The 14,066-nt window shown below is 35.8% G+C and overlaps 1 protein-coding gene across 1 annotated transcript in view; it reads left to right on the top strand.

The window, feature by feature from the left end:
* The window catches only part of LOC109439478 (disintegrin and metalloproteinase domain-containing protein 32), a 150,504-nt gene that overhangs the window by 109,602 nt on the left and 26,836 nt on the right, over positions 1-14,066 (top strand). Inside the window, exon 17 of the mRNA XM_074331501.1 lies at positions 1,429-1,512. Within this exon, the coding sequence (XP_074187602.1) occupies positions 1,429-1,512 (84 nt within the window). The remainder of the gene's footprint in view (positions 1-1,428; positions 1,513-14,066) is intronic.

Raw genomic sequence — 14,066 nt, 5'->3', positions numbered from 1 at the left:
TCAATTTTTTGGGTTCTTTTTTCTTTTAGCTGTTCTGGTAGGGTGTTTTCTGCTACCTTATCTTCCACATCACTGGTTAGATCCTCTGCTTCATCTAATCTACTGTTGATTCCCTGTAATATATTCTTCATTTCCGTTATTGTATCCGTTATTTCTGACTGGTTCTTTTTCATGGTTTCCACCTGCATTTTTATGCTTCCTATCTCTCTGTTGAAGGTCTCCCCGAGATCATTGAGCATTCTTATAACCAGTGTTTGGAACTCTGCGTCTGATAGATTGCTTATCTCCATTTCACTTAATTCTTTTTCTGGAGCTTTCTGTTGTTATTTGGGACATGTTTCTTTGTCTCCTCATTTTGGTTGCCTCCCTGTGTTTGTTTCTATATATGAGGCAGGACTGCTGTGTCTCCTGGTCTTAGTAGAGCAGTCTTATGTAGTAGGTGTACTGTGGGGTTTAGTGGTGCAGTCTTTCTGGTCATTTGAGCCATGCACTCCAGGTGCATCCCTTGTGTAGGTTGTATGTGCTGTCTTCTTATAGTTGAGCCTTGGTTGACAATTGCACATCAATGTGAGGGACTGATACTTGGGCTCACTGGTTGTGAGGACTGGACTAGACTACAGTGGAAGAGTTGTTGTGCAGGGGCTGACCCTACGGAGCAGGATCTGCCACAGCAGGACTCTGGTGCCAGCCCAATCTGTCTCTTGGATGTGTCATACTTGGAGGTGGCTGGGTAATGCTCCAGCTCGTTTTGAAGCTGGCCATAGGGGGCGCCAGCCCCAGGACTGCCTTGGAGGGGATCCACTGTAGGTCAAGTTCATCCCCAGACCATGCCCTACCTGGGGCCATCCAGCAGGAGCCACAAAGAAATCCACAGATGGCTGCCACCTATGCTGTGCTTGGAAGTACCTTGAGAGGCCAAACCATGAATCACGGCTGGCTGCTGCTAGTGCCGCACTTAGGGCTGCTCAGCCAGAGGTACAGGACAGACTCAAGCCAGATGCTGCTTGTTAGGTTTCAGGGAACCTTTGAGAGACCCTAGGAAAAGAGAGACCCCCAAGAAAGACACCTGGGCACTGCAGGTAGGAACCTGGGTTGCCAAGATCCAAGCACTGGTTGTTGCAAGCCCTTCCTGTCTCTTCCCTCACAATCAAAATTTCAATGGGCAGACCCCACAGAATTGCCCATGAACACTGTGAGTCTAAATCAGATTGGGGACTCCCAAGAAGCGACCCACATTGTTGGGGGATGTGTATGTCCATCCTGAGTTCTATACATGTATTCTATACATATAAATATGTGTGGGGTGTGACAAAAGCAGTACTTTGATGGATACTTATTGCATTAATGGTTATAGTCTTATGTTATAAAATTACTGATTGTAATGTTAAGGTAGCTGGACCCCTCTGACTTTGACATTTCTTTCATTAGGTTTGTGTAAATGGTGAATGTGTAGAGTCGAGGTTACTTATGGATGAATTCTCTCGTTGTTCACAAAAGTGCAGTGGAAATGGGGTAAGCACATGATTTATGTTTTTCCAAATTATATCTGTCTTGGACACTTTTCAGAATTACTCATTAATTTAGTCAATGTTTATTGGGTTATAACTATGTGCTAGTGTTGGGTCACAACCTCCTCTAGTGCTTCCTGGATGTAATCTGAAACTGATCTGGATGGCAGGGAGAGACTGAAGAAAAAGGTAGATCACTCCTGATTGGTAGGTTGCAGGTTTAATAAACAAGGCAACTTGCTTATAAGGCTTGTCTTGGGCAGCTGCAAGACAAGTAGTTTTCTGTACATGCCCGCCAGAATTTTAAAAGTTAATATAGAGGCCATAATTGGATTCAGTCACATACACAGTCCAAGTGGTCTCATCACCATGTTTCTATCTCAAGGTTGTGTCCTTGGGTAGTTTCTAGTGCAGGGAAAGCAAGCAGAGCACATAACCCAAGCACAGTAGAGGGGATAGGAGCCTCAGATTTCCCAGGTCCAGCTTGTGGGTCAAACCAGTGGTCATGTCCTTCTTGATGACCTTTCCTAATATTTAAACCCTGCTGTATCTAGTTTCAATATGGAACTGAATTGGGTTACTAAATTTGTAGCCGTAGGTAGTTTTATAGAACATTGTATAGAATTAAATTGGCCATGATTTCTAGTTGTGTGGGGCTAGAAACTACACTCAGCAGTGAATAGGGCTATGACTCAGGTCCCCTGCCTGGGTCAGGGGACAGATCAATCTCTGGAGGTGGCAAGGCTCTTCATTTGAGGTCCCAAATCAGGCAGACCTGTACCCTATCAAATTTCCTGGTCAGACTAGACCACTGTCTTGGCTCTGCGGATGAGCAAAGACACTGGTTGGGACACTTAGGCACTGCAGGTAGAAATTGGGGCTGCCAAAATCCAAGCACTGGTTGTTGCAAGCCCCTCCTGTCTCTTCCCTCACAATCAGAATTTCAATGGGCAGACCCCACAGAATTGCCCATGAACACTGTGAGGCTAAATTAGATTGGGGACTCCCAAGAATTGACCCACATTGTTGGGGGATGTGTATGTCCACCCTGAGTTCTCTTTCCCCATTGGAGGAACTGGAGGCGCAGGGTAGACCTCTCAGTGTGGTGTTGTGCTGGGGGAGGGGCGATGTGGTCAGCGTATTGCTACTCCTCTTACCCTTCTAATGTAGTCTGTCTCGTCTCAGTGGTGCACGGGTATACTTTATTCTCACCCTGTGCTCTAGGATTCTCAGTGGTATCTTGTTCGTGAATAGTTGTTAGTTTTTGTTTTTTATCCCCTGAGGGGGAGCAAAGCTGGGAACAACCTACGTTGCCATCATGGTGATATCACTTTCCTCTGTTTTTCTTAGTCTACCTGAGATTAGTCAATTTATTTTTTTCCAAAAAAAATGAGTTTTTAGTTTCATTGATGTTTGCCTTTGGATTTTTAGTCCTTATTTATTTCACTGTGATCTTTGTAATTGCCTTTCTTTTGCTAACATTGGACTTATTTTTCTTTATCTAGTTCCATTAGGTGTAAAGTTGGATTGCTTATTTTAAATCATCTATTTTCGTAATATATGCATTTATCACTATAAACTACCTTTAAGAACTGCTTTTGCAGTGTCCCAATTTTCTGCTGTGTTGTGTTTTCATTTTCATGTGTGTTAGGTATTTTTTTGATTTCCTTTTTATTTTCTTCTTTGACCTACTGGTTGTTCAGAAATTTGTTGTTTAATTTCTACATGTTTGTAAATTTTTCAGCTTTCCTCTTGTTGATTTGTAATTTCATATCATTTTGGCCAAATAGGTACTTGTATGTTTTTAGTCTTCTTAAATTTGCTAAGATTTCTTTTGTGGCCTATGACGTGACCTATCCTTGGTAATGTTCCATATGAACTTGAGAACAATATGTATTCTGCTGATGTTTGATGACATGTTCTGAATATATCTGTTAAGTCCCATTGGTATAAAGTGTGGTTCAAGTCCAACATTTCCTTCTGATTTTCTGTCTGGATTATCTATCCATCGTTGAAAGTGGTTTGAAATATCCTACTTTTATTGTATTGCTGTCAATTTCTTCCTTCAGCTCTATTACTATTTGATTAATATGTTAGGTACTCTAATGTTGGGTTTGTATATTATGAATGTTATATTTTGAAGAAGGGACTCCTTTATCATTTTATAAAAAAGTATAATGACTTTTTTATCTTGATACTATTTTTGGCTTAAAACTATTTTGACTGACATAAGGATAGCTACCCCATTTTTAAATTTATATTTATTTTTAAAATTAGTTTCAGGTGCACAAAACAATGCAATAGCCAGACATTTCACCCCGAACAAAGTGACGAGCCCCATCCCCAATCTGTTGCCCCTCTGACATCGTATATATCTATCACAATTCTATTGACTCTATTCCCTATGCTGACTACATATATTAAATTATTGTTGGCATACAATATTATTCAGCTTCAGCTTCAGGTGTACAGTGTAGTGGTCAGGCATCTACACCATCCAAGTGAAGTAAGTCAGATGGAGAAGGACAAATACCATATGGTCTCACTTATATGTGGAATCTAAAGAACTGAATACATGAGCAAAGTAAACAAATAGTCTCAGAGATGTAGAGAAAAAAACCATCTTTCTTTTGATTTCTGGAATCAAAGGAGTATTTGATTCCATGGAATATTTTTTCCATCTCTATTTTGAGCCTATGTGTGCTCCTAAAAGTGAAATCAACTAAGACTGAAAGGACAACAACTTGAAGCTGAACGGCACCTTCCACAACTAAGATTGAAAGGACAACAACTTGACTTGGAAGAAAAAAAATAAAAAAGTCCTGGAAGTACACACTGTTTCCCAATAAAGTCCTGTTCCCCTTCCCTAATTAAAAAAAAACCCAAAAACATCTTGAAAAAAAAAAGTGAAATCAAGCTCTTGAAGACAGAATTTAGTTGGGCTTTGCTTTTTTTTTCCCATCCATTCATTTTGTGCATCTACTCTGTACCTTTTGATTAGTTAATTAATTTTATTAACCTTTAGAGTAATTGTTGCTATGTAAGGACTTATTAATGCCACTCTCTAGCTGCTTTCTGGCTGTGTTTTATTTCACTTGTTCTTTCCCCCCTTTTTTTTCTGCCTACTTATGTGAATTGGTACCTTTCTGAGGATGGTGTACTCTGAATCCCCACTCTTTATCTTTTGTGAATCAACTATAGGTTTTTGCTTTGTGATTACCATGAGATTTACATAAAATATCTTGTAGATAAAATAGTCCATCTTAAGCTAATTGCAACTTAACTTCAATCATATACAAAAGTCCTAACCATTTACTGCCTTCTTTATATTTTTGATGTCATAATTTACCTTTTTTGATATTATGCATTTATTAGCAAACTATAGTAGCTATAATTATTTTTAATAATATTTTCCTTTAACCTGTATACTATTATTACATGGTTAATGGACAAACATTACAGATTTAGAATTTTCTAAATCTGTGTATTTAGTTTTACCAGTGTTTTATATATATTTTTATGTTTTCATGTTACTGATTACGTTTTTTCATTTCAGATGGAAGAACTCCTTTCAGCATTTCTTGTAAGGCAGGCCTAGTGGTGATGAACTCCCTCAATTTTTGCCTATCTGGGAAAGTTTTTATTTCTTCTTCATTTCTGAAGGATAAGTTTGCCGAATGGAGTATTCTTGGCTAATTTTTTTTCTTTCAACACTTTGAATATGTCATTCCACTCTCTCCTGACCTTAAGGGTGTCTGCTGAGAAATCCAGTCATAGCCTATTGGGGGTTCCTTCGTAGATTACAGTTATTTTTCCCTCTTGCTAGTTTTTAAGATTTTCTCTTTGTCTTTGATTTTTGTGTGTCATTGTAATATGTCTTAGAGAAGGTCATTTTGTATTGAGATACTGGGGTGATCTGTTAGTTTTATGGATTTGGATGTTCAAGTCTCTCCCCAGGTTTGGAAAATTCTTCATTTTTTTGAAAAATATTTTTACTAAAATATAGTTAACATACAATATTTTATAAGTTTCAGGTATACACCATTGTTATTCAACACATATATGTAAAGAAGTGATCACCATGATAAGTCCAGCAACCATCTGACACCGTACCACACTATCAAATTATTATTGACTGTATTTCCTATGCTATTCATTTCACCTGCTTAACTTATTTGTTTTATACCTGGAAATTTGAACCCTTTATTCCCCTATATCCTTTTCACCCCTCTTTTAATTTATCAATGACAGTTGACATTCAATACTATTTTGTATTTATTTCAGGGGTACACCATAGTAGTTAGACATTTATGTAATTTTAGAAGTGATACCCCTGATTAGTCTAATACCCACCTGGCGCTATATATAGTTATTACCATGTTATTGACTATATTTCCTATGCTTTAACGTTACATCCCTATGACTGTTTTATAGCTACCAATTTGTAGTTCTTAATCCCTTCTAAGCCCTGCCTGCAACCCCTCCCATCTATCACCCTGATAAATCTAGTACCCATCTGACACAATACACAGTTATTACAATATTATTGGCTCTATCCTTTATGCTACACCCTACATCCCCATGACTACTTTGTAACAACCAATTTGTACTTCTTAATCCCTTCATCTTTTTCACTCACCCCCAACAGCCCTCCCATCTGGAAACGATCAAAATGTTCTCTGTATCTGTGAGTCTTAATTCCCCTTAATTCCAGGACAACCATGACAGTGCAACTAAAGACACTCATGAAAGAGGACTTCCAGAACTGCTTCAGAAAGTGGCATGATGGGATAAGTGTGTTCAAAGAAAGGAGGAGTATTTGAGGGGAATTAATGGCAATGTGTCTTTTACTGTAATACATTTTTTTTTATTTAAACAATCACCGTATTGTTTGATCACACCTCATAGGTCCTCTTTCAACTCTACCACTTGTAGTGTAGGTAACCTTATAGTAAGAAAATAATCCATATATATCCTCCCATCACTTGTATCATGCTGTCATTTTACTTACACAGAAGCATACTTAATCTAATACATTGTTGCTATTATTATTTTGAATAATTGGGTAACTATTAGGTCAATTATGAAGAGGAACCATAAAAGTTTCTATTTTGTGTTCACTTATTCCATTTCTAATGCTCTTTTTAAAATGTAAATCTGATTTTTCTGACCTATATAATTTTCTTCTGTGATAAACTTCTTTTATCATTTCTTCCAAGGGAGGTCTACTGAAGACAAATTTCTCAATTTTTGTTTGAGAAAGTCTATTTCTTTTTCACTTTTGAGGGATATAGAATTCTAGCCTGGCAACTCTTTTCTTATGAACACTGTAAACATTTCACACCATGCTCTTCTTCCTTGCATCATTTCCAATGTTATTTTTATCCTTGTGCTTCTCTAGACAAGGGTATAACCCCCTCTGGCTTCTTTCAGGACTTTTCTTTGTCTTTGATTTTCTGAAGTTTGAATATGATACGTAGGTGTACATTTTTGTCATTTATCCTGCTCTATGTTTTCTGAGTTTCCTGGATATGGGGTTTGGTGTCTGACCTTAATTTTGCAAAATTCTCAGTTATTTTGTTTTACATATCTTGTTTCTTTCTTTCTTTGCCTTCTAGTATTCCCATTACACATATGTATCTTTTGTAGTTGCTCATAGTTCTTGGAATTTCTGGCTTGCCCTCCCCGCCCCCCTCCCCCCAGTCTTTTTTCTCTTTGATTGTCATTTTGGAAGTTTCTATTGATATATCCTCAAATTCTGAGATTATTTCTTCAGCCTTGACAAATCTGCTCCTGACCCCATCAGAGGCATTTTTCATTTCTGTTACATTTTTTATCTCTACCATTTCTTTTTGGTTCTTTCTTAGAATTTCCATCTCTCTGCTTATTTTGCCCATCTTTATTTGCATGCTGTCTACTTTATCCACCAGCCCTTAGCATATTAATCATTGTTGTTTTAAATTCCTGGTCTGATAATTACAACTTCCTTGCCATAGCTGAGCTTCCTTTGTCTGTTCAAAATATACTTTTTCCTTTTTCATATGCCTTGCAACTTTTTTCTTAATAGCTGGGCATTATGTACTGGGTAAACGGAACTGCAGTAATGTAGTGGTAAGATGTATGGAAGAGGAGGGGAAGCTTTCTCTAGTCCTATAATTAGGCCTCAGTCTTAGTGAGCCTTATACCTCTGGGCTGTGAATTTCTCTTTTACCCCCTTAGGTAGGCCAGGATGGCTAGAGTATGCTAGAGTTGGGTATTTCCCTTCCCCTATGTCAGTTAGGCTCTGAAAAAACTTCAGTAAGTTTAGGTTCTGGTAAAATAGTTTCTTTTGAGGTTAGGCCATGTTAAGAAGAACAGAATACTCTGGTGTATTTTGACTTGTTTCTTTCCCCTCCCCTGGCTGGAAGTACAAGGGAATTTTTCTTATATATTCAATGTGAGAATCTGTTCTAGCTCTTGAATGTAAAACTCATAAAAGTGCGGGGACCCACTGTTAACTGAGCCCCATGGAGTTTTTAACTCTCAGACTTTTCTAAACTGAGCTTCCAGTAGTACATCAACAACAATTTAATTTTTTCTACCCTGGGACTGATTCCCATGGGGGTTTCTGCTCTAGGGTTTCTGCTCTAGTAAGTTGTGATTCTCTGTATTTGTTTGACAATCTCTCCAGTTTTGGAGGTAAGTTTGTCTTGTAATATTACTTCTATGATGGATATAATAAGAATTGTTGACTTTTAAAATTTGTTTATCTTTTTACTTCTTAGGATGGAGTGGTGACTTCCAATATCCTTATATGTCAGATCAGAAATTGGTGTTCTTCTCAAAAATGTTAAAAAGTGGGTCTCTGCTGCTGTAGCTAGTGAAATATGAATTAGACATACATAAATAGGAAATTCATTAAAATACTCTTCTGAAGACACAGTAAAAACTGCTTTACTAAAACTTTACAGAAATCTTCCAATGCAGTGACATCCAACATATCTAGTTAATCATTCTATAAATTAATAGCTTAAAAAAAAACCCAGTAAATACTCAGATGTGATTATTTGGCATCCAAATACCAAATAACTATTTGATGAGTTGACTAGCAGACAAACTGATATTGCCTAGACTACAGTTGGCCTAGGCAAATTGGCTTTCAATGGATTGCCTTTCAGAAAATTAGCATAAAGACAAAAATCACACAATATTAGAATAATAAATATTAGAGTAATAAGAAAAAACAAATTGTAGTATTAGTAAGTTAAAAAAACACATTTGAAAACAAGTGTAAAGCATTATTCCAATTTAAAAATATTGTTTCTGTTGAACACTTTCAGCAGTCATAAATTTAAATATGTGAAAGGAATAAATAAATGGGCAAGGCTCATTTGATATACAGCAATAGTCATTAAACTACTTATATTACCACTGACACACCTAATTATATTGCTTTATTATAGTTTATTTTTGAAGTATCTCTTTGCATTCACACGTTTATATATACATATATTCACTAGTATGTTTAACTTTATATAATCATACCAATGTTATCACATTAATTTTTGTATTGTTCTCTTATTATCAGTTTACCAGGAATCATTCCTTCTTTGTTTGTTCTAGATTTATTTAATCATGTACAGAGATATATTCATGTACACATATATTCTTTGATATTAACAAGAGCCCACAACTCTGCTTAGCATATACTAAGAACTCAAATATTTGCTGAAAGAATATCTATCTATCGATTGATCTATCATCTATCCATGGATTGATATTAGATTTAGATACAGGTCATATCACACATTTCTATATATTACTTTTTTGTTCAACAAACGTAAATCCTTCTAAGTTTGTAGATATGGCTTTGATAAATAAGCCTCCTTGTATGTATGTCCTTGCATGCTGGCACCTATATTGCTGTGGGATGTTTACCAGGAGTGCAACTGCTTGGTTGAAGGACCTATATATTTAAAATTTCAGTAATGATAGATTGCCTTCCCAAAATACCAAAACACTTAATTTTGCTTACAAAGTAAAAAATTACCTCCTCCTCCTCATCTCTTTTACTCTCGATCCTCTTGAGCAATGAATGTTATAAAACTACATTTGAACACATTGTGCATGCAGTATAAAACTTATTTTGAGGCTAAATTTATCCAACAGTGCAATTGTTTGCCTGCTTACAATCTAAGTTCTCCTTCAGATTCATAGACATTACTTATTCTTTCCTTTCCCTATAAAAGATGTACTATTTACTCATCATGGAAGACTTGGAATATTTAGAAATCTAAAGTAGAAAGCAAAATTAGCCATCTTTTTGTAATACAGAGATAACTCTAATCCTAAAAGCATTGTTTGCATTGTATGCATATGTGTACATATATATAAATTAATTTATTCATTCATCAAATATGTTTATGTGTATGAGTGTGCTAATTAATTCAGTCACTCACTGATTCAACAAAGATAACATGGTACTATATATAAAGAAAGCATGCTTTTAAAAAAATTTTATTTTTTTACTCTTCTATTTTAGAATTAAATTTACTGGGGTGACACTGGTTAATAAGATTATGTTTCAAGTGTGTAATATTATAATACATCATCTGTATATTGGATTATGTACTCATCACGTAAAGTTTAGTCTTCTTCTGTCACCATGTATTTAACCCCTTTACACTTTTCAGCATCCCCCGCTACCCTTCTTTTCTAGTAACCACCATACTCTTATCTCTGTCAATGAGTTTTTTTTCTTTGTTTTGTTCATTCATTTGTTGCTTTCTGTTTTATATCTCACATATGAGTGATATAATATGATTCTTGTCCTTTAATGTCTGACTTATTTCATTTCGTGTGATGCTCTCAAAATCCATCCATGTTGTAGATGGCAGGATTTCATCTTTTGTTATGGCAGAGTAGTACTCCATTGTATATACATACCACATCTTTATCCAATTATCCATCAAAGGACAGTTGGGTTGTTTCCTTGTCTTGGCTACCGTGAAGATAGGGGTACATATAGCTTTACAAATAAATGTTCTCAAATTTTTCAGACAGATACCCAGAAGAGGGACTGCTGGGCCACTTGGTAGCTCTATTCCTAATATTTTGAGGAACTTCCATACTGTTTTCCATAGTGCCTGTACCAGTTTACATTCCCACTAGCAATGTATGAGAGTTACTTTTACTCCACATCCTCTCCAGGACTTGTTATTTCTTGTCTTGTTTATAATAGCCGTTCTACCAGGTGTGAGATGTACCTTATTGTGGTTTTGATGTGCATTTCCCTTATAGGTAGGGAAGTTGAGTATTTTTTCATGTATCTGATGGCCAGTTTGTTTTTTTGTTGTTGAGTTGTATAAGCTCTTTATATATTTTGGATATTAGCCCCTTATTTTACATATTGTTTGCAAATATCTTCTGCCATTTGCCTTTTTGTTTTGTTTATGGTTTCTTTTGATGTGCAGATGTTTTTTAGTTTGATATATTCCCATTTATTTTTGCTTTTACCACCCTTGCCTTTAGGGTCAAATTCATGAAATCCTCTTTAAGACCTAGGTCCATAGGTTTAGTACCTATGTTATTTTTTATGCATTTAATTGCTTTAGGTCTTATATTTAGGTGTTTGATCCATTTTGAGTTAATATTGGTGTCTGGTGACAGATAGCAGTCTAATTTCATTCTTTTGTACATGGCTTTCCAATTATCCCAGCACCATTTATTTAAGAGGCTTTCTTTTCTCCATTGTATGTTTTTGGCTCATTTATTGAAAATTGTCTGCCCATAAATATGTGGGTTTACTTCTGGGTTCTTAATTATGTTCCATTGGTCTGTGTGTCTATTTTTCTGCCCATACCATGCTGTTTTGATTTTTGTCACTTTGTAGTAATAATTGAAGTCAGGGAATAGGATAACTCCAGCCTTGTTCTTTTTTCTCAGGATTGCTTTGGTTCTTTGGTTTTTTTTTATGTGTGTGTGTGTGTGTGTGTGTGTGTGTGTGTGTGTGATTTCATACAAATCTGATGCTTTCTTGTTCTATTTCTCCCCAAAAGCAAAAGTCCCGGGTCCGATGGCTTCAGTAATGTATTCTACCAAACATTCAAAGATGATTTAATAATTGTCCTTCTCAAATTCTTCCAAAAAATGGAAGAAGTGGCAATACTTCATAACTCATTTTATGAGGCCAACATTACCCTGATACCAAAACCTGGTAAAAGTAACACACAAAAAAAACTACAGACCAATGTGCTCCAATGAATACAGATGCAAAAATCCTAAACAAAATACTAGCAAATCTAGTACAACAATACATTAAAAATATTACACATCACGATCAAGTGGGGTTTATTCCAGAGGCACAAGGATAGTTCAGCATATATATATGCAAATTGATCAATGTGATAAACCACATAAATCAAGGATAAAAAGCATATAATCCTATCAGTAGATGTAGAAAAAGTATTTGACAATATACAACATTTATTTATGGTTAAAACCCTTAATAAAATGGATATAGAAGGAAAGTACCTCAATATAATAAAGGCCATATGTGATAAACCCTCAACTAATAACATACTTAATGGTGAAAAACTGAAAGCTTCTCCTCCGCAATCAGGAAAAAGAAAGGGATGCCCCTTCATACCACTGTTATTCAACATGGTATTGGAAGTCCTTGACAGAGCAGTCAGGCAAGAGAAAGAAATGAAAGGCATTCGGACTAGGAATAAAGAAATCAAATTGTCACTTTTTGCAGATGACATGTTTCCTTATATAGAAAAACCTAAAGACTCCACAAAAAACTATTAGAAACAATAAAGAAATACAGTAAAGTGGCAGGATACAAAATCAATATACAAAAATCCATTGTGTTCCTAGATACTAAAAATGAAATTTCAGAAAAAGAAAGAAAAATAAGCAACTCCTTTTGCAACTGCAAGAAACAGAATAAAATATCTAAGAATAAACTTAACAAAGGATGTGACGGACTTACACACTGAACAAATGCTACAAGACATTATGAAATGAAATGGAAGAAGACATACAGAAATGGAAAGATATTCTGTGTTCACGAAATAGAAGAATCAGCATAGTTAAAATGGCTATATTACCCAAAGCAATATACAGATTTAATGTAATCCCTATCAAAATCCCAATGACATTTTTAAAGAAATAGAACAAAAAACATGCATTTCTCTTATGATTAGTGATGTTGAGCATTGGTTCATATCCTTATTGGCCATTTGTGAGTCATTTGTATAGAAATGTCTTATTCAAGTCCTTTTCCTATTTTTTGAACAGGGTATTTGATTTTGTTGTAGTTGAGTTGTAGTTCTTTGTATATTCTAGATATTAACTCCTTATGAGATGTATGATTTACAAGTCTTTTCTCCTGTTTCGTAAGTTGGTCTTTCACGTGGTTGTGTTCTTTGATGTGCAAATGTTTTTAAGGTTGTTGTAGACCCCTTTGTCTGGTTTTACTTTTGTTGCTTGTGCTTTTAGTGTCATATTCAAGAAATTGAGAAGTCCAATCTCATGAAGGTTTCCCCCTATGTTTTCTTCTAGGCGTTTTATAGCCATAGGGCTTACATTTAGGTCTTTAATACATCCTGAGTTAATTTATGTATATGGTGTGCGATAAGGGAAACTTCTTTTGCAGTGGATATTTAGTTTTTTCCAACAGCATTTGCTGAAGAGACTCTCCCTATTGAGTGGTCTTGGCACCCTTGTCAAAGATCATTAGGCCACATAAGTAATATATTACTAATAGCAATAACTGAGTACATAAATGGAGATAAAGCAACACTCTTCCTTATCGTGTAATCAATATAGAAGGACTACTTTAGTTAAATAATTATCAGTGGATGCTAAAACTGGTGGGTGAAAGTTTTATGAGGACCCAGGTACTTACATAATCTTACAAGTGTCTCCTCAGAAATTAGTTATTAATTAAAATGGAAGCATAGTACCTTACAGTGGAAAAATTTGAAAGGCAGCACCTTAAGCAAAGTGATCCAAAAGTAAGAGTACAATATTAGGACAAATTGACACCAAGTCTCCCGAGAAGGCTAACTAACATCACTTCTGTGAAACATTTCAGAGTAAAAGTATGCACCCTCCCGCCCACCCCCGCTACACACCCACACCCACCAGCATGAAGGTTGTATGACAGAATCTGGGACATTGGATACCGTGAACACAATACCTTTTTCCCTGTACATTTAAGCCATGAAATAGAGAAATTAGCTTCATGGCTTTAAATTGAGATCTTAGAAATTGAGAGATGTTTTATGTTATTTTGAGAGGTAGCGTAGCATAGTGGTCAAGGGCAGGGCTTCTGAAACCAGATCTTTTGGGTTTCAATACTGGCTCTATCATTTACTAGCCATGTGGCTTTTGGCAAATTAAATATCTGTGCCTCAGTTTTTTATCTGTAAAGTGGGAATGATAATAATTCTGACCTCACAGCAGTTATGAGGATTTAATGAGTAAATCTGTATAAAGTCCTCAGAGTAAAGACTCACACATAGTGGTCAACATAAAGGTGTTTGCCATATTATTATTTAATAATTAATA

The sequence above is a fragment of the Rhinolophus sinicus genome, linkage group LG04 (assembly GCF_036562045.2).
Source record: "Rhinolophus sinicus isolate RSC01 linkage group LG04, ASM3656204v1, whole genome shotgun sequence".
NCBI classification, from domain to species: Eukaryota; Metazoa; Chordata; class Mammalia; order Chiroptera; family Rhinolophidae; genus Rhinolophus; species Rhinolophus sinicus.
Note: the sequence above shows the minus strand (reverse complement) of the source record. Positions and strands in the feature narration are given on the sequence as shown.